A 26970-nucleotide genomic window follows, 5' to 3' on the forward strand; every position below is an offset into this window, starting at 1 on the left:
AATGATGCAGTACGACAGTTACTTAAAAAACTAGATTTTAAAACCAGATATGACACAGATCTTATGTTATTTAAAGGTTTACGAAATCAAGTAATAAAAGAATTCCGCAATTTTAAAGCAAACTATTATACGACAATTTTAAATGAAGCTAAAGGAAATTGTAAAGAAATATGAAAACAAAGAAACAGTCTTATTAAACCTAATGCAAATACAAACAATTCATATCAACTAAAATGTGGAAAAAATATATCAGACACTATTCAAGTTGCTAATGCTTTTAATCATTTTTTTATTAAATCCGTTCAAGATATTGCTTCAAAGTTTTAGATGATGAGCCCAATAGAAGCAACTTATACATATTGTCATCAGTAAATGAGAATTCTTTTAAAATTAGAGAAGTGGATCAGGCAGTGGTATTGAAAGATATTTCAGATCTGAATACCAATTTATCTAAAGACAACTACAACATACAGCAACTTTCCTCAAAAATATGCACAATTTATTATTCAACAATTGACCCACATTATAAATGTCTTTATTAAAACTGGATTTTTTCCAGAGGCCTGGAAAGAGGCACTGTTTAAACCCATCTTTAAGTGCGGGAATACCACAGACATTAGTAGCTATAGACGAATAAGTCTAGATCTGGTAATGTCAAAAATACAACAAAAAAAATAGTTTCAGAACTCAATATCTAGAAATACATCAGTATATACACCCCCAAAAGTATGGTTTCATTCTACTGAATCAGCCATCTGTGCATTACTGGAAAATATTGTGCAGCCACTTGATTAAAGAAACATCGTGGATGTAGTATTCCTGGACTTTCGATACAGTAAACCATGGTCATCTTATCTCAAAACTGTCATCTTATAACATGCCACATCAGGCACTATCATGGTTCGAGTCTTACTTACAAGGTCGAGAACAACGTGTAGATATTAATCATGTAAAATCTGCCCTATGTAAAATTAAGACCGGAGTCCCTCAGGGAACCATACTGGGGCCTGTTCTCTTCAGCCTGTACGTGAACGAGCTGCCCAAAGTTGGCCTTCAAATGTATGCCGATGACACTGTGGTTTATGTGTCTGGCAAAAGCCCTGTTGTTATCGGTAGTACACTAACTAGAAGTCTTGAGAAAGTGTCTAAATAATTGGCTAAATAAATCCTGTTTAACATTTAATCTGAGGAAAACTAAATCTATGTGTTTCTCTATAACAAGAACTCGGACAATAAATGACCTTAACATTAAAATGAATGGCAAACTCATCAATCGGGTAGAACAAGAAAAATATTTAGGAGTGATTTTAGATTCTCAGCAAAATTTTCAAAGTCATATTAAAAACATCTCAAGAAAAATGAAGGTCATTATGAAATGTTTCAGAATCATTAACTGCAGCCTAACATTAGAATGTGCTTATGTCTTTCTGAACACTATGATCCTGTCCCACCTGTCATACTGCACCACTAAACATACTGCCAAACTACCCTAAAGCCTATTGAGAGGCTTTATAACCATGCTCTAAAAAAATAAAAAGCCGATTCGATTTCATCATTGTTACATTTTAAATAAACATCAAATTTTAAAATTTGTTAATTTTGTTACTCTCAGATTTATAACTTAGTTTTTTTTAAATGTTTGATTGGACATGCACCTGAGCCACTTCGGAAATTTGTGAACCCTCCAGATCAACAAGAGCTAAATGTAGCTGGTACATGTGGAAACTGTAAAGTTCCATTCTGCAAAACATCTTTTGCTCAAAATGTATTTTCTGTGAAAGAAGCCAGTCTGTGGAACCGGCTTCCTACAAGTATAAAGACTCTAACTAAACTGTCCACCTTTAAAAAACTAACAGTTCTGTGTGAGTTAGAGTGAATGTGTTAATTTACCACACTTATTTTTCCTGGTTCTAACTGGTTTTAAGACATTTTATTATATTTACTGTTTTTTTTACTTCTTTATTATCTTAACTGTTAAAAGCACTAATAGGGACAGGTGTTAAGAAGTAGCCATGGCTATAAACACTGTGATACAGGCATCGGTAATAATCGTTTTTCTTTGTATCTGTCCCTATTCAAATAAACAATAAATAAAATAAATAAACATTATCTTTTACCTAGCACACTACACTCTTAAAAAATTAGGCTTTCATTTATAACCTAAAACACAGAATACACTTAAAAATATTTTCAAGGGACAACTTTTAGTTAATTTAGAGCCTTAGTTAATTTATAGCATTTCTCATTTGTGGCTTCAGTTTCATTGTTATTGTTGTTTGGTTTTCATTCTCACAATCTGATTGGCCAATCAAAACATTTGAGTTAATGACTGACCTCCCAGTCCTCCCCCACCCATCCTTCTCTCGGAGATACGTCCTCTTCCTTTTGCTCCTCCTCATCCAGAAGCACAAAATCTTCATCATCTCTATCTGCTTCGTCCTCCCCACCTCCCTCCAGGATACACAGGTCTGGCCGATGCTGGCTCAGGTAAGCGTACAGCTTGTCTGAACTAAATCAGAAAATGGCAGGGTGAAAGAAATTGAAGTTAGTCAGGAGAGGTGTTTAAAACAAGGTTATAAAGGTTTTACATTTTTTATTTCCATTGTATTTAAATTTTATCCTTGTTATTATTTTTTTTAAATATTTTTTACTATGACTGTTAGTACAGTTTCAATATTTCTGACTTTAAGATACAATCGCTGAGTTTTAGTCTCCTACAACCCCTTTATCAGCACACAAAGCTATAGTTTTTTCTTGTACATTTTAGTAGGCAAAATTTCTGATTTTGGTATCTACATAGGTCCACAGTAAATAAGGTATAGTACCTTTCTTGTTGCATGGTGAACCACGTGTCTCTGGTGGTGATTTTAGATGTATGCAAAGCCCTTCTCTTCCCATGCTGCTGTTTCCATCGAATTCTCACAAACATAAGAGATCCGACTGTACCACTATTTAATGTAGCAGTACAGTAACCTTATTAGCAAAGACAGACAGAACATATGATAGAGAAGTCTTTCCTTATATTGTACTCATTTAACAAGATAATAAAAATCAGTCATAATTTCTCTAAACAATTTCCCCCATCAAGAAGCGGACAACATTTTACTTTTAGCTGAACTAACTCTTTAAATGTTAAAGGTCTTAAAAAAAATTTGTATTACCTAACAACTGTCTATTCAAACTTGACTGCTCTTCATTTTTGTGTTCATTTTCACAGTCAGGCCCTCCACAAAAGAAGGTGGCAGTAGCACACAGAATTCTTTCAGACTCCAAACTCTGCTGTATCTCACCTTCATCCATGTCCCCATCTTCCTCCTCTTTCTCCTCAGCCTTTAACCCCATAGTTGCTGGCAGATTGCGAAAGCCAGAGGACTCTGGAGAGGGAACTGCCTCTATAGACGACTTATGGAAGTTCCATTTGATTTGGTTTTGGCTCTGGGTGTTAAATTTGCTCCTGGGTGTCTTACAACTTTGACATCTGGAAAAAGGTTTAACAAATCATGAATGAAGTGTTGAGATCAGTGTCTGTGCAAAGTTATTTTACAAGTTTAAGTGTATAGTTTTTGGAAAATCTTGTTTTGGGTTTCTGATCTACTACTCAACAATTACATTAAATATTAATATTTAGCATGAAAATATTGACATTATCATAAGGCAATTGTATTGATCAAACCACATTCTCTCTGCCATTGAGTTTTCATAAATAAACTAAATAACTTAATAAAACATGTATACTATATGTCCAGTCCTCAAATGAAAATGGAAACAGATCAGATTTTTTTACGCTTTGCTGAGGACTGAGCACCATCACAACTAGGGATGCTAAACAATTAATCGCGGTTAATCGTTAGTAGAATAAAAGTTTTTGTTTACATCACATATGTGTGTAAACTGTGTATAATAAATATGTATATATATAAATATGAACACATTCATGTATAATTTTAAGGAAAAAAAAGTATATATTAAGTATTTATATTTATATATAATATAAATTATACATAAATATAGAAATGTATATACACATGTAAACATTTCTAAAACATATACATGCACGTGTGTACATTTATTTATACAACGTTATTATACACAGTTCACACACATATATGATGTAAACAAAACTTTTATTCTGCTAACGATTAATCACGATTAATCGTTAAGCATCCCTAATCACAACAGTAGAGCAGGAAGCACCTGTGTGTGGTCTTATTGAAGTGAATGTGAGAGATGTCTGTGTAGAAAGACACTGAAGCAAGATCATCCAGAGAGCAGGAGAACACATATTCTTCACAGCCATTCTCCTGCACGAGTGGATGACTCTTTTGAGGGTCAAAGAAGATCTTGCTGGACGTCACCAGAAATATCCCAGATACCACACCCTAGTGAGACAGAACCAAAGCTAATACATCTTAACACTACTTACAACTGAGCATTGAAGATGAGACAGCCAGAGTGGCTAACAAAATAAATGTAAAATAATTTCACCTTTCTATCTGTGATATAACGTGAGACCAGCCTTAGGCAAGACATGTCTGCTGGTCCCTCCCCCTGACAACATTCAAATGGGAGAGCCAATAAACACACCTTTCCATCGGATAAAGGCACCGCCTCCACATCCTAAGAGAGATGGATAAACATTACACAAAGGAGAAGAACAGAAGATATTGTGTTTCACAGTGCTCGGTACTACATATTACATTTCAACTTAGTTTGCTGCACAATCAAAAGCTTAGTGTGGCAATTGATGGTACACTTCTAGTTAAATTAGCTTTTGTCAGACCTTTCACTACTGTTACACACCCATGCATTAGCATGAAAGATTTGTAAACACACATCCTCTCAGAAACAGTATCTCACCAACAGCTTGTCATATTCCGCATCTGAAGAGGGGGACACAAGAGCCAATGTTCCCCCAATGGCGCCGTCAACTGAAGAATCGAGGTTGTGTTCCCGCCTTAAGTCAGTTGGCATAGAAGATGAGGCCTTGTTCTTGGGTAACTGTTTGAAACGTTTTATAAGCAGAGACCTAGTCACATACTGACTACGCTGTTTCACTTCTCTTTCACCCTCACTGCTGTACATCCACCGTGTCCTTATTCATTTACCAGTGACAACAGCTGATTGGACAAAGCCACAGCAGACAGATACATAATTCATGCAAACAAGATCATAGGGGTGGGATGAGAGTGGGACTAGGAGATGACTACATGTAACAGCAAACCTGATTACTGGCTCCAATTTGTTTTTATATGTGGACTAATCAACCTGGGTCTATCTATTTGTCTAAAAATGTACATATTTAGATACAATAATGTTTACCTTTGGGCCAGTGAGGTTGAGAAGGGGAGGCTCAGCAAGCTGAGATGCCACACTGTACACTGTTGCACCTGGAATAATCTGTTCAAGATATTACATTTAAAGAAATTGACCTTATTTTGTCTTTACAATAATTTTTAAAAAAACACATATATAATAGCCTATGCAAAATTAAATTAACATTATCAAACATGAAATAAAACTAACAAAAAAACTGACCCTCTCTTTGGTGACCCTCTCTTTTCCCATAAACTAAAAGTTTTTCTTTAGTTCCACAAATGTTACACAATCACACCTGCAAACTCACGAGAGGTGAAAAAGGTGTCAAAGTTCCGAAAAAAATTGTGTAGGGGAGTCTTACGCCGGTTTCACACCGCATGCGTGAGCAGCGCGTAAGCAGCGCGTGTTTTTTTCGGCGCCCATGTTAACAAGTTAAAGCATGTACACCGCACGCGTGAGCAGCGCGTGCCTGCGTGGCAGGAGCGTTGCTGAAGCAGCAGTGCTGCTATCGTTTCGGCGTCGGCTCTATTTTTGCTGCGCTGCTCACGCTCAATTAAAGTGACAGGGCATTGTTTATAGTTTAAATGGTCGTGGATTGACGCGAAAAAGGGTAATTTTACAATAAAATCACGAATGTGAAGCCAAGTGTGTTTGAAACAGTCATGACTTTGAGCAATTTAAAAGAAAGCAATGAAATATTAACACACTGTTGCCAGAAGACTGCATTCATTCACTTTCTGCCCAGCAAATGAGTCCTCATCTATCTTAATAATCTTCAGAGAAATAGATTAATTTATAAATTTAAATCTTATGCTTAAACTGTTGAAGGGAAACATGATCGACTGCTATATGCTGTCAATCACTGAGTGAATTCTTTATTTTATCGTAAAAATTCAGAGAAACAGATTTTATAATGTGCCATGGGCTTTTTATGTCTATAGTTGTGTTTTGTGTCTATATCTGTACTTACATGGACCAGAACAGCACGAAAACAATGTGGATTAAACAAATCATTTATATAAATTACACTGACCTTCAAAAAGTGTCTTAAAGAGGTTTTGCTCATAAATGCATGTAAAATAAAGTATTGTGAACTTGAGATTTTTATACTGTTATTTAAACTGCACAGTATGCGCTGCAAACGCAGCCGGTGTGAAAGTACAATGGCCACGCGCAGCAAACGCTCTCCTCACGCGCTGCTCACGCTACGCATACGCGTTGCTCACGCATGCGGTGTGAAACAGGCGTTAGTGGGGTCAGCAGCCAAAGCTATACATTTTTACAGGCTTGTGAACTGACCTGAAAGTGATGCACCAGTTTATTTTAAACTGATCTTTTCCATTTTGAGACGGAATGCCGTGTCTTCACGGGCATAGCTGTTCATCAATTGTGACGTGTGTAACTGTGCAAACGGATAGCGTATGATGTCAAAGTATCGTGAGAGCAGACTGCACGCATGCTTTCTAATCGCACTCGCTGTAATTTAATGATTTTTGTGGATTGATCTGCGCAGCGTCATTGAACACACATGATCATCTGCAGTCAGGTGGCAGCGGAGCGGTAGATACAGGAATGGCGCGTCGCCATTAAAGGTAGGGTAACAGATTTGATCCTGAAACATTTTTAGTTATGCTGGTTAAAAGTCTCCTCACATTCTGATAGCAATCACTGTGTTAAGTTGTTTAAATGTATTTGTAAAAATTTATGTCATCTGTGAAAGGCGTAGGACCAAAAAATGTTCAACAAATCATAGATTTCGGTCCGAACGGACGTTTCCTTTTATGTCCCTGATACGTAAGCGTAATTTGAATTCCCACCGCGCAGCGAGTCCACGCAGATACCATACGTCATCGGCGCGTTCACGTGCGCTCTGTCTGTAAACAGCGAGAACACCAAACTTTTCTGCTGAATTGACAACCTACACAGGAGCAACAAAACTAAATGCATCTTTTATAACAACAACAGCAAAAACTGCCTGGATGAGCAAGAGCAAAAACCCAAATTAACATCTGTAACTTTACTGCTTTACCGCGAGATGCAAACAGCTGCAGGAGGCAAAGGGTCTGAAAGGGTCGTTGCACTGTTTATTTTGGTAAGGTAGGTACGCGATATGTTTGTATTGAGATGGATTCAGATATTCTACTTTGATGAAACCTTGTGTTGCTTATGAAATTTGTGTTCGTTTTCCGGATTAGCATAACGATATAGTTTCTACGTCTACACAATCGAACGTGTGCTTAAACTAATTCTGATGTAAACCAGTTGTTTATGTTGGTTATTTTGGAAGTGTTATTCACTTTGTACTGCAAAGTTTTCTCACTGGTGAATGAGACATGAGATGTGACCGTCTGATCTGTGCGTGTTCATGTGTTTGGAAAGAGGCGTGACTTTGGATGGCGATTTGACTTGAGGGTGGGATCGGGATTTCATTGCTAGGCGGCTACCGTTAGCATTTTTCAAAATGTGTTACCCTACCTTTAATTAAATGCTGTATATTCCAGGCAGGTTTTTGAGCCCGTAAATCACGACTTCAAAACCACAACTCCAAACTGGGAGTACGCGTTCCAGGCAACCTGTAACCCATGTTTTTCCAACCTTCTACCCGTGAAAGCGCACTGGAAAGGCAGTCAAACCTTTCCCACCCATGAACTCGTACTAGACTGATGTACTCCCAGTTCAGAGTCATGGTTTTGAAGTCGTGATTTACGGGTTACGGGTTGCATGGAACGCAGCATAACGTAATTTGGTTTGTATGCATGCTGTTGTGATTCATATTTATACAGAATGAAAAGTTTTAAAGACATCCTTGATGGCATGTGCAGCCATGAAAAATAAGAGGATGAACTTATCCTGCTTTTGAGTGCTGATTGGTCCAAAAGACGCAAGGGTGATTTAGACGTGGGGCATCAGCTTGAGAGAGGGTCTCACTTTAGTCTATGATCTCACAATATCTGACTGACTGCCCCCCCCCCCCTTCCCCACAGACAAAAAACCTCTTCGGATCTACACGATTCACATAAATGACATATTTGATTCAAAACGGCGAATAGTTTGCAGTTATGAAAATAGCACTTTGCACATACTGTAATATCTGTCTTTCTTCGCTATGGTTTCATTCCCTGTTTTTTTTAGCAATGAGTATCTTAAGGCATGCAAAATTTAAGTTAATAATATGCAAATCATAAATTCACATCTGGCCGTTTGTATTGAGCTTTATCTACATTTAAAGCTTAAACGTCAAACCTATGAACAACCATTAGCTGTAAATAATAATAAATGTAATTGCTTTTCTAGTCCTGAAACAGTTAAAACCTAGCTATAACAGAAGTCAGTTTAGTCAGTGTTTACAAATGATAATGAGACAAGTCAAATTGAGATTCTCCAGAGCTAAGGTCTGTGACGCTGTGAGGTGACAGACCTTTCGAGTTACACCTTATCCAAGAAAATCAGTACTGAGGTACAGACAGATGCATCCAATGATCTACATTATACTTCAACTGCAGGTATTAATTAAATTACTCTCACAAAACGATCAGCTTCGACTTACTTCTTATTACAGAACTAAATAGTGTGCTATGATTCACCTTCAAAAGATTCATAACTTTGTTTAAAATTATACTTTAGGAAAGATAAGAGACAAAGGGCCTCATATATGCCACATTAAAATATATGCGACAATTTAAACAGAAATTCGTTCTACTTGTGTTTCATGAATAAAGCCCATTGTGTTAAATCTTCCACTGAAAGCTAACACCTTTAGTATTATTTACATATCACTCAAATATATTTACCCAGACTTTTGAAGTGGATATTTTCCCATTTAATTTGCTATAAAGTTCCTGTATTCTTCTTGAAATCCATTCATGTAAGGATCCAACCATCTCATTCAGTGTGTTTAAAAGCTTAACTTCACAGAATGAAGTGCTTCAATAACCTTTGTTCCAAAGTTATCACGATTACAGTAATTTATGATGTAATGTGTTGGCAGTTATATTTATGGACACTGCTGAGACAGATGGTGAGGTCGTGAATTTAATTGAGATTAAATGTAAATGTCAGACGAACGATTGTAAGTATCGATTCCACTCACACAATTTCATTCCATATCATAAGTTAGATCCACATTATCATGCAGATTAAATCCAGCAATTTAATTTGTGTTTGTACTGAGTTTCATATATCTTTTTTAAATATTTTAAATCTTTTAATATTTAATCACCGCTGTTTCACCGTCACAATGTCCACTACAGGAACGTAGGAGGAGAAGATGGCCCGATTGTATGGAATACAAGATCGCATCAAATACCCTACCATTAGATAACTGCAGAACGCAGTGTAAGGAACGATATATTTACCTTAAATATCATGGCTTTTTATCATCAATCTTAAAGCGTAGAAATACAGCCAAATAAAATCTTGAACAATCATTACTCTCTATGTCCCCATTAAAATAGTCCTAACTGTGGTGTTCATAATAAAATTACTTTATTAGTAATACCACAAATTCATGCTGTAATTTTGGCTAATTAACGTACGCACACTTGCAAGTGATCTGTGATTTTTAAAGGAAACATTGCCTAGAGGTGTTATTATTCCGATTTATAAAACCATGCATACTTTTAGGCGTACGGTAGGGATCCTACACACAGTTTTATAAATGAGACCCAGGGCTTCTGAAAAACACCCAGGGCTTAGTCACATTTCTGGGCTACAGTTCTTTATGATAGTGACAAAATGTGTCAATACAAAACTTTACCCACCTCGTGTTTATTGTTTCTGCAAGACTCCAAAGTCTTTGTAGTTGGAACTTCAGCAGGAAACACTGTCTCTACAAACATAAAAGGCAATTTACTTGTCACTAGTAACTAGAGACAAAAGTAGATGTTTTTGTTCCTTTAAAGAAACAAAATATGCACTTTTATATTATAAGAACATCTAAGCTTCAGCTACACAGATATGCAAACAACTCTCATCTGGCAAGCAGTAAATATAATCTACATTAATTTAAAATGGAACATTATCAGTGTAGCTCATGCAAAACAAAGCAAAGATATCCCGATGCTAAAGCAATAGTTCGGCCCAAAATAAAAATTACCCCATGATATACTTACCCTCAAGTCATCCGAGTTACATATGTCTATCCGTTATCAAAGGAACACATATTCAGATATTTTTGAAAATCTCTGACACTGCCAGAATTTTGTCGGAGGATAATTTTGATCGCAACGGCCATTAATCCGCTATCTGTGAACATGTCAAACTAGCGATCAAAGACGGCAGATTTTAGCCTGGGATTCCAGAAATCGTTTAGGATTTCAAAATTTGTCCCAGACAGCTAAATCCTGGCTGAAATCTCACAGTGTGCACCAGGCTTTACTTGAACTCCTGGCCCATTTGCGGCCTGCCCTCCCCCTCTCTGCGGCCCGCTTCTGCTGTCAAAAATATATCATAATCTGGCCCGCAGAAATATTTGTATTCACTTTGATTCATATTCGTTTGATTTGTATTTAAATGGGTCCATTCACGTGTCGCGTCTAACAACTTGTGTAAACGTAGAGCAGTGTTTCTCAAACCTTTTCAGCCCAAGGACCACTTTATCTTCCAATTTTTTTCTGAGGACCACCTAACAGAGTCCCACTCTAACACGCCCCCAAAAAACAACAAAATAGGAAGGATAAGCTAAATTTAAGTTTAATATGCAACTGTTTCAAGTCAAAAACTAATTTTTTAAACACAAATGCAATGCCATGTTCAGAAATTATTATATGAATTTTATTTCATTTGAACAAGTAAATGTGAAATGAGTTACAGCTTAATATGAACAACAAACTGCACATATGAAAAAAAACTGCAATTAAACATAGTATAACAGCCTAAGTCCCACTTAATGTCATTCCAAATTGCCCTTAGTTTAAAACTGAGGTGGTGGGTATATGAAGTCTATGGTTGTAACTATGGTAAAAATAAAATGTTGAAAAAAAAATTCCCCTTAATGTCCAAAATCACTGAAATTACAGGGATTTTACACAACGAAAACTAGTACATTACAAAACGAATAGATCTGTGGATTTTAGCTGCTTTCAGTTGACGCTTGATCCTTCTTTTGACTCCTCTTTGGTTTAGCCACCGATCCATTTTTACATTATTAAAACAGAATGGCAAGAACTGATATTACAGTTTTGCAAGTGCATTAAAAATCTACTTAAATAAGTGACGATTGTATAAACACTTGCCTAGATTAGGTCATCTACTGGGGGGGTTTTGCGGACCACGGACCACACTTTGCGTGTGTCTCAATCAGCTCCCTTGTTCAGTAGTCAGGGCACTGATCAGGGAGTCGGCCATTTTAAGGGCTGTCTCAATCGCAAAATCCGTTCAGTGCACTGGAACGATCGTTCCCTAAAAATTCCCACAATTCAACGCAAAAACCAGTGAGCATCGATGGTCCCTATGTTCCCTAACCGGAAATCACGTGACCTTTTCTGAAGCTCGCCAACTGAACATCACGTGATCCAACTGTCATGACTGCTGGGTGATCGATGGCTGTGTGATCTGTGTGTGTTGTTTATCTGTGGTGCCAGTTCCTCGTGTGTTCACTAACTCCGCCCCCTTGTTTCGGTAATTGTTCACCGGTGGTGTCTCGTTTACCTTTTCCTTTATATTGCACGTAGTCCTGTCTTTCGTTGCGCGCTCATTGTTTTATCACAGTCCTGCTGCCCTGCCTTGTCTTGTCAGTCGCGCTCTGTCTCTTCCTCTTGTTACCCCAGGTTTGGTTTTCGGCGTTTGGGGACTCGTCTTCGCCCGGACCGCTCGCTTGTGGATTACTGGAACTCATTGACTTTGTTTGTCTCTCGGAACAGCTGGTTCGCTTCGTTTCTAGGCGGTACACCAGCTGTCTCTGTTTCTCATCGGGTTGCATCATCGCCCGTGAGTGGAGTATACCTTTTACCATTGTGGATTACATTGACTTTAATGACTGTTGTTTCTCGGAACCGCTGGTTCGCTTCGTTTTTAGGCGGTGACCAGTGGTTTCCATCTACATCAGGATTTCACAGTGGATTACCCGTCTGAGAACTTGGATTTACCACCTTCCATCTCCGCCTGTCATCCACCTTCAGGGCGGCGTGTCTCATCCTTCTGTTGCGTGTGGTGACTGTGCTGGTGTTCTCGACGGAGTGCGTGGGTGGCTCTCTCTCTCCCTTCGGATCTGTACTGGACTATCGTGTAGCGCCGACTCACTCTCTCCTACTGTGGGAGTGCTTCATTCCCACAGTAGTGTTATCATCCAGAGTGAGTCAACGGGCGTGTGCCATGTGTGGATCTACCAATGACTTTGCTCTCCAGATCTCTCATTCTATTTTCTAAATAAATATTGTTAACTTGCACTTGACTCCGAAGTTTTTCCTGACAGATGAGCGCGCCACTAATGGAGTCAGCAAGTTTAGAGAGTCTGGAGGTGCAGACCGCCCTTCACCAGCAGGGGGCGGCCATCGATCAACATTCATCATTATTGTCTGCTGCTGCCAGAGATTTCAGTATCTTGTCTGAGCAACTTAAGGAGCTCAGTAATCGCTTGGACCAAGTGACTCCTCACTATGAAGCTCCAGCCTCATCCGGAGGAGCCGTTTCGATTGAACGGGAGCCACACACGGCAACCCCCCCACCTACAATGGCGACCCCAACACCTGCAGATCCTTTTTGCAACAGTGCTCTCTCGTCTTTGCGCTCCAACCCCGTCGATTTTCTTCATCCACTTCCAAGGTGGCCTATGTTCTGACGTTACTCACGGGAAGAGCGAGAGACTGGGGTATGGCCGCCTGGGGGGCTAAAGCTCCATTTACATTTTCATTCGAGGCTCTTGAGGAGGAGATGTTAAAATTGTTTGATCGGTCACTCAGGGGAGACATGGCAGCGGCTGAGTTGGTGAGATTACGGCAACGTAATGACTCCGTTACTGACTTTGCTATAAGATTTAAGACTCTCGCTATTTGCTGCAACTGGAACGACGCGGCATTAAGAGCTCAATTTCTCGAGGGTCTCACACCGGGCATTCAAGACGAGATTGCACTGAGGGAGCCACCCACGTCACTGGAAGCTGCCATCGATCTAGCTCAGAGGGTTGAGTCTCGCCATCGGCAGAGAGATCTGCGTCGCTCATTTCGCCATCTGATGTCGGAACCAGGGGAGACCGCTTCAGAGACGCCCTCCGAGGAGCCTATGCAGCTGGGCAAGTTTCGTATCTCTGCTGGTGAGAGAAATCGTCGTCTGTCTAATGGCCTCTGCTTATATTGTGGCAAGCCGGGGCACCTGGCGGCCACATGTCCGGTAAAAAGCTCACGCCCACCGATGAACTTGGGAGTCTCGGTGGGCGCATCGTCATTTAAGTCTCCCGTAAGCAGCACAACACTTCCTGTCATCATTAATTCCTTCCATTCACAGGCGTTGCTGGATTCCGGTGCGGAGGCGTGTCTTTTGGATGCTGGGTTGGCCAAGTCCTGGGGTATCCCATTCATCCCTCTCTCATCTCATTTGTCTGCCTGGACATTGAAGGGCCAGCATATGGCTGTGATCACGCACCGCACACCCCCTGTGAGTTTGTTTGTTTCTGGCAATCATCGTGAGGAAATTGAGTTTTACATCTTAGAGGATTCACAATCACCAGTCATTTTAGGTCATGACTGGTTATCCAAACATAATCCTCACGTTGATTGGCAGAACAATGTTGTGTTATCTTGGAAGTCTTCGTGTTATGTTTCTTGTCTTGGTCCTGCTCCTTCTCTTGTCTCTTGTTCTGTCTCGCAGGTTCCGGCTGTCGATCTCTCAGGAGTCCCGGTGGAGTACTCGGATCTGTATCAGGTTTTCAGTAAGTCCCGGGCCACTTCTCTGCCTCCTCATCGGTCGTATGATTGCGAGATCAAACTACTTCCCAACACTTCTCCGCCTAAGGGTCGTATATTTTCCCTAGCTAAACCAAAAAGAGAGGCTATGGATAAATACATTAATGACGCTCTTAAAGCCGGTCTCATTCGCCGCTCCTCGTCTCCAGCTGGTGCTGGATTTTTCTTTGTAAAGAAGAAAGACGGGTCTCTTCATCCGTGCATTGATTATCGAGGGCTGAATGACATTACTGTTAAGAATAAGTACCCCTTGCCATTAATGTCATCAGCATTCGAGTTATTACAGGGAGCGCGCGTATTTACCAAGCTAGATCTGCGCAACGCTTATCACTTGGTACGTATTAAAGAGGGCGATGAGTGGAAGACAGCCTTTAATACACCCTCAGGACACTGGGAATATTCCGTTCTGCCGTTCGGTCTTTGTAACGCTCCAGCTGTCTTCCAGACCATGGTCAATGAAGTGCTGGGTGACATGATTAACAGATTTGTCTTTGTGTATCTCGATGACATTCTCATCTTTTCTCCCTCCATGCAGATACACACTCAGCCCGTTCGCATGGTTTTACAACGGCTTTTAGAGAATCAACTATTCGTTAAGGCGGAGAAGTGCGAGTTCCACAGGAAGTCGGTTTCGTTTCTGGGTTTTGTTATTGCCGAGGGAGAAATTCGTCCCGATCCCGCTAAGGTTAAGACGGTTGCCGATTGGCCAGTACCCGACACTCGGAAGGAGCTTCAGCGATTTCTGGGGTTCGCCAATTTTTATCGGCGTTTCATCAGAAATTTTGGTCAGATCGCTAAGCCTCTTACTGCTCTCACTTCACCTAACGTATGTTTCCGTTGGAATAGAGAGGCTCAGGAGGCCTTTGATGTGTTAAAGTCCCGGTTCATCTCTGCACCTGTCCTCTCTATTCCCGATCCGGCTAAACAATTTATAGTGGAAGTGGATGCATCTGATGTCGGGGTAGGCGCCGTTTTATCACAGCGATCGTCTATTGATGGGAAAGTACATCCGTGTGCTTTATGCTCTCACCGGTTAAACCCAGCAGAACGTAATTACGACATAGGGAATCGGGAGCTGTTGGCGGTTAGACTCGCTTTGGGTGAATGGCGTCACTGGTTGTAGGGAACCTCGGAGCCCTTTCTGGTCTGGACAGATCATAAAAATCTTGAATATATCCGTTTGGCCAGAAGACTAACATCTAGGCAGGCTCGTTGGGCACTCTTCTTTGATCGTTTCAACTTCACCCCCTCGTACCGGCCTGGCTCGAAAAATACCAAACCTGATGCTCTCTCCTGTCTGTTCGAGAAGTCCGATTCGGAGAGGGCGGAGACCATTCTCCCGGAGGGGAGGGTGGTCGGCGCCCTCGTATGGGGAATCGAACAGCGGGTGAGAGAGGCCGGCCGGGAGGGGGAAGTTCCGGAGGGGTGTCCAGCGGGTCGCCTGTGGGTTCCTGAGCGGTTACGTTCCGATGTCATCCGGTGGGGTCACGAGTCCAAGTTTGTCGGCCATCCAGGTATTTGGAGAACGTTGGCTGCCGTCCGTCAGCGTTTTTGGTGGCCTTCTATGTCCACTGACGTCAGACAGTTTTTACTAGCCTCTTCGGTTTGTGCTCGTAATAAAGCATCTAATTTACCACCCGCTGGTCTGCTTAAATCTTTGCCCGTGCCCTCCCGCCCCTGGTCTCATATAGCCCTTGATTTTGTCACTGGCTTACCGGCATCTAATGGTAACACTGTTGTTCTAACTGTGGTGGATCGTTTTTCGAAGGCGGTTCATTTCATTCCCCTGCCCAAGCTACCTTCTGCAAAAGAGATGGCTCAGGTTTTGATTAATCACGTCTTTTGGTTACATGGTATTCCGACTGACGTAGTGTCAGATAGGGGTCCTCAGTTCATCTCTCGTTTTTGGCAGGAGTTTTGTAGACAAATTGGCGCCACGGCCAGCTTGTCTTCTGGTTATCACCCGCAGACCAATGGGCAATGCGAACGGGCTAATCAGGATCTCGGTAGAACGCTCCGCTGTCTGTCGTCACAATATCCGAATTCCTGGTGCGATTAGCTCCCGTGGGTTGAGTATTCTTATAATTCTCTTCCCGTTACGTCTACAAATTTATCCCCGTTTGAACTTTCCATCGGTTATCAACCTCCCCTGTTTCCATCACAGGAGCCCGAGGCAGCGGTTCCGTCTGCGTTAGCTTTCGTACGCAGGTGCAGACGCACCTGGAGGAGAGCTAAGACACTGTTATTATCTAATTCCAGACGAACCAAAGCTGCAGCTGATCGTCATCGGCGACCTCCACCCCGTTACGTTTGTGGTCAAAAGGTATGGCTTTCTACCAAGGATCTGTCTCTCCGTGAGCCTTCTTGTAAGCTGGCTCCGAGATTCATTGGGCCATACAGTATTTCTAAGGTCATTAATCCGGTGACGATAAAGCTTAAGTTACCCCTTTCTCTTGGTCGGGTTCACCCCGTTTTTCATGTATCCAAGGTTAAACCTGTGATGTTTGCTCGCTATAACCCTCCTGTCTCTGCCCCTAATCCCCCCGCCCCTCGTCTAGTGGATGGTGCCCCTGTCTATACTGTTAAGAGGTTACTAGACTCCTGCCGCAGGGGCAGAGGATTTCAGTATTTAGTGGATTGGGAAGGATACGGTCCGGATGAGAGGAGCTGGGTTCCGGGTCGGGATTTGCTGGATCCTGGGGTGATCGAGGACCTCCGTCGGCGACAGGGTGAGTCTCCCGGTCCGTCTGGTGCCGGTCGTGGAGGGGGGGCTACTGTCATGACTGCTGGGTGATCGATGGCTGTGTGATCTGTGTGTGTTGTTTACCTGTGGTGCCAGTTCCTCGTGTGTTCACTAACTCCGCCCCCTTGTTTCGGTAATTGTTCATCGGTGGTGTCTCGTTTATCTTTTCCTTTATATTGCACGTAGTCCTGTCTTTCGTTGCGCGCTCATTGTTTTATCACAGTCCTGCTGCCCTGCCTTGTCTTGTCAGTCGCGCTCTGTCTCTTCCTCTTGTTACCCCAGGTTTGGTTTTCGGCGTTCGGGGACTCGTCTTCGCCCAGACCGCTCGCTTGTGGATTACTGGAACTCATTGACTTTGTTTGTCTCTCGGAACAGCTGGTTCGCTTCGTTTCTAGGCGGTACACCAGCTGTCTCTGTTTCTCATCGGGTTGCATCATCGCCCGTGAGTGGAGTATACCTTTTACCATTGTGGATTACATTGACTTTAATGACTGTTGTTTCTCGGAACCGCTGGTTCGCTTCGTTTTTAGGCGGTGACCAGTGGTTTCCAGGTGGCTTCAACTACATCAGGATTTCACAGTGGATTACCCGTCTGAGAACTTGGATTTACCACCTTCCATCTCCGCCTGTCATCCACCTTCAGGGCGGCGTGTCTCATCCTTCTGTTGCGTGTGGTGACTGTGCTGGTGTTCTCGACAGAGTGCGTGGGTGGCTCTCTCTCTCCCTTCGGATCTGCACTGGACTATCGTGTAGCGCCGACTCACTCTCTCCTACTGTGGGAGTGCTTCATTCCCACAGTAGTGTTATCATCCAGAGTGAGTCACTTTTATAAAGACAAACGTTTGTTTTAGTTGTACATATAAACACACATTGCTACACAGTAAAGGACCACAATCTACTCAATATTTAAAATAATAATATTTATTTAAAATTTTAAATATATTTATTACATTTAAAATGTAGTTATATTCCTCCAATTTTATGCACAGATATGTAAGAGAATAATAACAGCATTTTTCACAATGTACTGTTTTTAAAATTAAGTCAGAGAGATGTTGGTTTTGCCGGTTGTTGATGAGTAACAGCTGTGAGTGATTACAACGCGCTTAAGCAGCCACGTGACAGAAAAATAAGTGAACATTGTCCCAATGTGAAGTGAGCTAGGGTCCTTACCAGTGCCCGAACCTGTGTACACGATATACTGATTCACGACCTCGGGAGCTAGGGAACGAATTGAAACACACGGTTTGAGAATTACTGATGTAGAGTCAAGGCATTTCTTATACTTTCCAAAATGCTTGGGAGGTTTCTTTTCCGTGGAGTCATGCAACCATGAGCTGCACTCTCCGTGATGGCAAGGTTAACAGAATGTGTGATGATCACATTTTAATTACTCATCTGCACCTGAATTTTTTTTTCAGGCCAAGTCATATTCCTTTAACTGACACTTTATATAAATAGGTGAGACCAATAGAATTTTAAATGTTTTTATTTTTCCATTAATGCCATATTGAAGTCTCTTGTGGCATATATAGGGTTGCCAACTGTCACTATGAAATACAGGAAAAAAGGTGGGCTACCACAGCAGTGCGAGTATGGTTTTGTGTGAATATACAGCTAATCTCCTAATATATAACTCCTTTGCCTCCAGCATATGGTTTTTTAATAGTTTGTTAATTTACAGCTTTACTTTTAACAAAGTCCTTTAATTGAACCATTACCTTTAATATCTGTTGAAAACAATACACTTGTGACTCCTGCACTACGGGTTAAAAACGTTATCCTATCATGTAAATCTACTTAATCTTTTAATTATTATTAATTCTAAATCTTATTAATTTTAGAATTTACTAATATATTTTTTATCAAAGTTGAAACTGTTAACATTAGTTAACGCACCATGAACTAACATCAATTACCGTAATGACAAAAACAAGAATTAATAAATGCTTATATACTCTATTATATACAAAACAATGTGTTAAAATTGACACATCCAGGATGTTTTGTGTTAAACTATTTAACACATTATGTGTTGTTTTAACAAATTATGTATCATGTTGTGTTAATTTCGAGTCCGTATAAATAAAAGGGACAACACAAGATGTGTTAAAACAACACAAAGTGTGTTGTTCCAAAAATAACACAGAGGTGTTAATATATAAATATATAACTCTGTCCTAGTGGTTTTTTGGATATTTTACTGCAAATATCTTACAAATTGTACCTAGGGGTGGGCGATAAACCGGTAGACAAAATTAACCGGTAGAAATTTGTCAACCGGTAGAGATTTTGGACTATCGTTTCTATCGAGGTTACGTGCCCACGTCACGCTCCTGTGCGTGTGGTCGCGAAAACGTAACGTTTGTACACGTATTTAAGCACTGCAGTTTTAAAACAAGTTATTTTAAGCCATTGAAACACAGACAACAGATCTGTATGCGTGCGTTCTTTCTGTGTGTCAGGAGCGGACAAGTCGCGCAACCGCTGCTCTTTCTGTCTGTGAGGAGCGCGCACGTCGCGCGACCTCTGCTTATTAAGCTCGTGAGCATTTTTCCCGCTTTATTGGCCTTAAATACACATATGCGTCAAAATTCCCGTCTTTGCAAGCATCATCATAAACACGACCAGTAAGGTCTTAAGAGAAAGTAAACAGCTAAAAGAGAAAGCGCATGTGTAACAGTGTATTGGATCCGGACTTTGGTCTTAAAGGGGAAGTTACCTAATTTTGCTCCTGTCTGTCACTCGTGTTAATCAAACAGCATTGAGAAAAAAATCTCTCACTGCTCCTGATTAAATCACTTTTCTACCTTAAATAAAAATATATATAGGCCTATACATACATGCATAATTATTTATTATCATTCTTATTGACTGTGTATCTTCAGAGAGCTTGAGTTTTGTTTGTTTTTATCTTCTTTCTATGATTGTATATGTTTTTTGTGAGAATTATGAACATTTCTATGGTATTAAAGATTTAAACCTTATTAAAACATAAAAAACTCTACCGTGATACATATCGTTATCATGATATAAAATTAATCCTATCGTGATAGAAGATTTTGGTCATATCGCCCACCCCTAATTGTACCTTTAAGTTTTTATTTTGGAATATTTCCAACATTCCCCGCTCCTTTGCAACCCTAATCAGACGTAAAGCCAACGGTCCATGGGCATGACTTCTGAGGCTAAAACTAAGGGGCTAATGCCAATTAAATGTTTAATAGGTCAGTGACTTACCCTGTAGATAGTACTCTCTCAGTTTGGGGTTACGTATTTGGTGATGTCCTTTGATATAGTCCTCCCCAACACTCTTCTCCAACTCACCCTGAGCACCAATGGAACATGGAGCAGTAACAAAGTCAGGGAGCAGCGAAATTCCAGCAGGCAGCTTTGTTCCCAGTCTAAGGAAAAGATGAGACAGCACTCTCTATGGTTTTGGTCTACACTATGAAGTGAAAACTGTATCAAAGCCTTCCACAAATGTACACAAAAGTCCACACATGTGCCCCGTAGTTCACACATGCACACAATTAATCCAGATGCGTGCATCAGGGCTCGACATAAGGGACTTCCCGGTGGCCCGCCGGGGCCAGTGTGAGAGAAGCTCGTGCCAGTATACTCGGCTGGTAGTAGTAAGTTTGAGCAAAGATATGTTAAGATGGCGGAGGCGCCGGCGCCCTCTGATTATGAGGCCAAAGGTAAACTCTTTTTAGCATCTCGGAAACAAACATTTACTTAAATAAAACACGATGAAATAAACAATGCGATGTTTTGCACAGTTTGCTGTCAGTTTCCAGGTATAACAGACAAGTTGGGATCCTTTTTCGTTGGGACCAGCTACTATCGCAAACAAAACCTTGAAGCCCATGAGAAAAGTCAAAAGAACCTTTAAAGGGTTGCTGAATATGGGAAATTGCATAAATTGACATCATATTCCCCACCAATGATGAGTTTAATGCAATCCATATTTCTGCTTTTACCCATTAGGTGGGGCACTTACCCAATTTATAAAACATTGAAGCATTCACTGATATAATCTGATCTCTAATAAAAGTGTTTACAAAAATCTCAGAATTTGGTATTTTTAAAGAAACCCATATTTACACCTTTATCGATCTCCAAAACATCGGAGCCTTCCTGCATTATAAGTATGTCTATGCTAGCTGAAATAAAGTTTTACCTCATCTTACGCGCTACATCCAGAAAACCCGAAGTGGATCCTGTGCGTAGTGATTACAGAACGCTTACAGTGGAGAGAGGAACGTTATTTGGCTCCACTCCAGGCTTTTATCACATTCCACTTAAAAAGGTGAATACACGTCGTCTTTATGAAAAGTGAATTTAATAATTTTGCAATTGACGGAAACCCGTCTAGCGACGGAGAACGTGTTTGTTTGGAGAAAAGCAGAGACTTTTTTTGTGTGAATCATCTTTTCTGCTCCACTGGTGTATCTTAGGGGTGCACCGATCCGACTTTTTCAGTCCCGATACCGATGCCTGGGCTTTGTGTATCTGTCGATACTTGATACCGATCTGATACTATTGTTGAATTAATAAAAAACTGTATACCTTCCACCTTACCTTCTTTGAAGAGACTAAAGGCACCATTCTTTACTAACTTAACATACCCAGGACAAAATAACAGATGTTTGCAAAGTGTTGAATTATTATTTATTAAAAAACAATTTTGCATTCAAATCTAAAATAGAATGTAAACAAACTTCTTTAAATAAATAAAATGTAGCAGTGGAAAAAAACTGTGTATTGGTCAAACATACAATAGTAATATGACAGTTACCAATCACTGTAAACATCTGAATTCTTATAAATTTGTTATAACAATTGTGCATTCAAATATAAAATAAAATGTAATAAAACTCTTAAATTAAAATAAATAAAATGTAGCCTCAAGAAACAAAACAATAGGTTTACAATAGTAATCAAACAGTAACCAAACATTGTAAACAAAAATATAAAGTGCAAAATCCTGCAAACAGGAATTTAAAATGCAACATAGCAGCTGAACCTTAGTAATAAACAAATGCTGAATAAACAAAGTTGGCGGAACAACAACTTGATCAGACATACAAATAATAATAACCAAACATTGTAAACATGTAGTGCAGTGTCACACCACCATCATAAACATGACCTGTGAATTCTCACTTAATCAGCAATGGCAAATTCTTTCTCATGAAGACAAGCATTTCTGCTCTCTCTGCTGTAAGCCTACTTCTCTTTTCATCCACAATGTTAGAAACTGTGCTGAACACTCGCTCACTTTCCACACTAGTGCAGGGGGCACAGAGGTATTTTGTGGCAGTGGCAGCAAGACAAGGTAATCTGTATTTGTTGACTCCCCAGTACTGGTATGGGTTGTCTGAGGTAGCAATGGTTTTCTCTGCAAGATAACCATGCAGTTGGACTGCAGGGCTTGAGCTGCTTGCTGCACCAGGATCTTCAGACTCCTCCACAATTTGCTCAAACTCTTGCATAAAGCTGCTCGGTGCTGCTGCTTCCACCCGAGGGAACTTTTCCTGTGGTTCTGCGGCCTGTGATGGTCCGGCCTGTGATGCTCCAGCTGTGCTCCTCCTCAGGTCTTCCTCTAGTTCCCCTGTCAGTGCATCTTTTGCACGCTTTGCAGATTGTGCACTTGTAAAGTATCTGAAACAGAAATAAAACATATGTTAGGCTAAATGAAACACTTGATAACACTAAAAAACCTGAGGCTGGCTAGATAGATAGATAGATAGATAGATAGATAGATAGATAGATAGATAGATAGATAGATAGATAGATAGATAGATAGATAGATAGATAGATAGTTTTATCTATAAAATAAATTATATAAATAATTTGTATCAATTATATAAAGAATGTAAGCCTATATAATTTATATTCTAAATGTTTAAATTTACAGCATGGCATCTCATCAAATACAGTAGAAATGTGGAGAGTAAAAAAAACTATAATATAGACCTAATGTAATTAGTTAGGTTACATTACCTGTCTTTATATCTCGGGTCCAGCAGGGTGGCAAGTGCATATAGGGGTTCATCTTCCACAGTGTCGAAGCGTTTGTTGACAGCTTGAAGCAGGGTTTTTTTCATTGTTTTGATGCCAGTATCTGCATCGCCTTCTTTAGCAAGGATGCGTTTGAGGACCGTGACAGCTGGAATGACGTCAGCGGTGGAGGCAGTCGATGAGCTTACTTTCCGTGTTAGCTCTTCAAATGGTGCTAGAACAATGCTTGTTTTTTCTAGCAAAGCCCACTGGTTAGCGGTCAGTGTACTGGGCAGGTCATGGTCAGCAATGTAAGCACAGAGGACTCGCTTCTGTTCCAGAAGACTCTGTATCATCAAGTACGTAGAATTCCACCTCGTTTTGACGTCTTGTTGCAGGTGTTTAGGTTGCATTTCCTGCAGCTGGATATCCTGCAGCCTTGAATACGCAAGTGGAGAATGTTTAAAATGCCCCACAATTTGTCTACCAATTGCAATGGCATCGCTCACACTCCGTTGTGACAGTAGTCCCTCATTGACTACGAGCTGCAAGCTGTGAGCAAAGCAGCCCAAGCTCCGCACTCCCATGTTGTCCATGGCCTTTTTCATGTTACTTGCATTGTCCCGAAGCATGACATGCACTTTGTTCAAAGGAATGTGCCACTTGACAAGTATATCCGTAATTGCAGCCGCGATTGTATCGCTGGTGTGTGAACCATGGAAGTTTTTTGCTTGAAGCATCGCACCGTGTGGTGTACAGCTCGTGTCCAACCAGTGGACTGTTAAACTTAAAAGCGACATTGGACTCACAGCACGGCGGTATTCTTGGATATCAAGAAAGCTTTTGACACAGTGAACCATTCAGTTCTACTTAATAAGCTTCCATTATTTAAATTTTCTTGTGATACTATAAGTTGGTTTGAATCCTATTTGCATGATCGTACACAATCTGTACTAATTAACAACTGTAATTCTGAGTTGCTTACGCTAACTACCGGAGTTCCTCAGGGCTCAATATTAGGGCCCCTTTTATTTAGTCTTTATATCAATGACTTGCCTAATGTTTGTTCTGAAGTAGAATGTTTAATGTATGCAGACGATACCGTTCTATTTGTTCATGGTCGCTCTAAAGACATTGTTGCAGATAAACTCACAAAAGCAATGACTTATGTTACATCTTGGCTGCTGGAGAACTGCCTGCAGTTAAATATTTTAAAAACTGTAGGTATGTTCTTCAGCAAAACTAATAGAGCTTCATTAAATCCAGACTTAGGGCTCTATCTTACACCCGGCGCAATGCAGCGCAATGCGCGACGCAAGTGTCTTTCGCTAGTTTCCACCCTAATTTTCATGTTTAGCGCCGCGTTGTTTAAATAGCAAATGCATTTGCGCCCCCTTTTGCGCCCATGGGCGTTCTGGTCTGAAAATGAGGTGTGTTCAGGCGCATTGTTGGCGCGTTGCTATTTTGAGGCAACTAAAATAGACTACGCCATTGACCAACAAAAACCTGGTCTAAAGTCTAAAGTCAATGGCGCAATGTGTTTTATGTTATTTAAAGAGCGCATTAGTAAAATGCGCCTATAAACGGGAGGACAACGCGGGTTTGCTTATCACAAAGTAGGCTACATGAATGCGCAGCAGCACAAAAATGCTTTTAAATATGAAAGATTAAAGGATTGAATGTAAAAGATTATTATTGAGTCTCTTGGACATATTTATAAATGAGGACTGATTATGAGACGTTAAGGCGCAAAGAGCTGCTTCACCAGCCTGGTAAGTAAATAAATGCTTTGCTTTGAACAAATGCGTCTGTTTTTAAATGTTTTTTTTAATGCTACCTCACGGATTTATTGTATATAATGTACCTGTGGATATGGTGAGATGAGAAACATTTGTAAGTAATGCTTAAAAAACTCTTTGCTAAAAAAAACGCTGTCCAAAGTGCTGAAACGTGAGGAGAGCCGTTTGTAATTTCTTTATCTCCTGTTTGTTACAAATAAAGTATTTTTAGAGTACAAACCTTTTCTTACATACTTGTAAATTATGTTTTGATGATATTGGATAGCCATACATTTAAAGCAATTACAAGCCTGCTTTTTACTTCCATGACTAAAAGAAAACGGGTTTTAAAGGTTTTAATAAAAAATAACAATTTCAATACAAGTGAAAAACAACACAATTATTTAACATTAATCTTAAACTGGGGATCGTCTTCCTCCGCTTAGTTTTTCAGTTTACAAAGTCCGTCATTTAAATAGGGATTAGACATAGCGCCAGCGCAACTTGCTTTTAAAGGGGATGAGAGCTGTGACTCTCATTGGTTTACTGCACGTTACGCCCAAAATACTCCCATTACAAAAGGACCTACCCTTTTCGACCATGCGCTCGGCGCAAAAACAATTTTTCCCGTCGTTAAATTAGCAAAAGTGGATTCGGACACGCCCATTTAGACGTTGCGCTGTGCGCTTTAGACAATGCGCTTAGATCGTTAAAATAGAGCCCATAATAGTTAATGGAGAAAAATTAAAAATCTTAAATATATATAAATATCTTGGCTTAGTAATAGATTCACAACTCTCCTTTAAAGCCCATATTGAAAAATTAAGTTAAATAATCAAGTTTAATCTTGCAAATTTCTGCTCAATTCGAAATGATATGTCAACTGAAGCTGCACTAATTTTTTTACATTCCATGATATTCAGCCATTTTAATTATTGCTTTACAAGTTGGTCTCAAGCAAGTCAGAGCGCAAAAAGACCCTTGGAATCATTATATAAACAAGCCATTAAAATAATGGACAAAAAACCAAGGCACTATCATCACTGTGTAATTTTAGAAAAATATAACCTTTTAAACTGGGACAGTATTCATAAGTTTTTAAATCTGAACCTTATATATAAAGTGATACATGATTTGGCTCCAGCTCCTCTGGCTGATAGTGATGGGCAATCCGGCTCTTTTCATAGATTCGGCTCTTCTGGCTCGGCTCCCTTAGAAGAGCCGGCTCTTACGGCTCCAGCTCTTTATTAATTTTTAGTATCTGGGAGACTTCTTTTTAAAGCCAAATGTAGCAATTGTGAATGGTTTGTGTATTGGTATGCAATTTTTGTATCAATTGTTTTTATAAAAGCTGTATTTTTATGATTTTTTTCGTCAAAAAATACATAGTTATAATTAACATTATAATAAAACTTTAATTAAACAATTGAACAATGAACACAGAACCACAGCAAACCAAATAAATAGTCAAAATTAGTCTTTAGTGCAAGTTAGCATTTATAAATATTAAATGCCTCAGCTTGCCTCAACTTTCTTCTTCTTTTTGGTAAATGCCTTAACTTCCTCCCAAGTCCCAACGCGCTTACATTATACTGGCCTGTTACTGTACCACTTCACTGGCTTTTTGCAGCATATATCCCCCATTATTCTTTCACATAACAGTATAATCCTAGTCTGTCTTCCCATTTGATTGGATGCATTTTGTGCCACATACAAATAGGTCCCGCCTCTGCCTGCGGCTGAAGATTCGGCTCTCGTAGACGGGAGTCGGCTCTTCTCGTTCACTACAAAGAATCGGCTCTTAGAGCCGGCTCGTTCGCGAACGACCCATCACTACTGGCTGAGTTCATTAGCCAAAGACACAGCTCTGAGCGCGTTACTCGAGGCTCTGCCAGAGGGGACTGTGTCATCCCTCTACGCAGGAGCGCTTTCAGTCGCTCGGCCTGGTCAGTGAGGGGCGCCACTGAATGGAATTTTATACCAGAGGAGGTTAGACAGCTCAATACTTATATGGCCTTTACAAAACAACTGAAACTCTGGCTTATTAACAATTATGTCTGTCAACATTAAAAGCCGATGCTATTGAGCTGTATTACATATTTAAAATTTAGGTATTATAGTTTTTTTTTGAAAATGTGTGTTTTATGTGTCTTATTACTGTAATAGGAACAGAGTACCTTATGTACTTTAAAGTGTTATATTGTAGCTAGTCAAATTCCTATACATTTGT

The 26970-nt window shown here is 40.2% G+C and overlaps 2 protein-coding genes across 5 annotated transcripts in view; both read right to left on the bottom strand.

Annotated features, from left to right (window-relative positions):
* LOC135727264 (oxidation resistance protein 1) overlaps nt 1-26970 on the bottom strand; it is a 37891-nt gene that overhangs the window by 3405 nt on the left and 7516 nt on the right. The window contains exons 3-12 of one of the 4 annotated variants that reach the window (XM_065245091.2): nt 20197-20360; nt 18130-18177; nt 10077-10144; nt 5320-5397; nt 4858-4998; nt 4486-4617; nt 4195-4379; nt 3291-3478; nt 2826-2973; nt 2335-2509 (exon numbers count right to left, since the gene is read on the bottom strand). In XM_065245091.2, coding sequence (XP_065101163.2) covers nt 2335-2509; nt 2826-2973; nt 3291-3478; nt 4195-4379; nt 4486-4617; nt 4858-4998; nt 5320-5397; nt 10077-10144; nt 18130-18177; nt 20197-20360 — 1327 coding nt within the window. The remainder of the gene's footprint in view (nt 1-2334; nt 2510-2825; nt 2974-3290; nt 3479-4194; nt 4380-4485; nt 4618-4857; nt 4999-5319; nt 5398-10076; nt 10145-18129; nt 18178-20196; nt 20361-26970) is intronic. The other 3 variants (XM_065245092.2, XM_073812502.1, XM_073812503.1) reach the window with 3 other exon arrangements.
* On the bottom strand, nt 21711-24218 carry LOC135737377 (zinc finger BED domain-containing protein 4-like). Its single transcript, XM_065255167.2, has 2 exons — nt 22966-24218; nt 21711-22623 (listed from the first exon to the last, which is right to left on the bottom strand). The coding sequence occupies exons 1-2, from the start codon at nt 23820-23822 to the stop codon at nt 22122-22124; spliced, it is 1359 nt and encodes a 452-aa protein (XP_065111239.1). The 5' UTR covers nt 23823-24218; the 3' UTR covers nt 21711-22121.

Source organism: Paramisgurnus dabryanus, chromosome 17 (assembly GCF_030506205.2).
Source record: "Paramisgurnus dabryanus chromosome 17, PD_genome_1.1, whole genome shotgun sequence".
NCBI lineage: Eukaryota > Metazoa > Chordata > Actinopteri > Cypriniformes > Cobitidae > Paramisgurnus > Paramisgurnus dabryanus.

What these genes read in the sequence shown, in the direction of transcription:
- LOC135737377 (XM_065255167.2), bottom strand. Translation starts at nt 23,822, where the DNA reads ATGGTTCACTGTGTCAAAAGCTTTCTTGATATCCAAGAATACCGCCGT. An exon ending in GACCCGAGATATAAAGACAG is followed by an intron (nt 22,624 to 22,965) that starts GTAATGTAACCT and finishes TTTCTGTTTCAG; the next exon opens with ATACTTTACAAGTGCACAAT.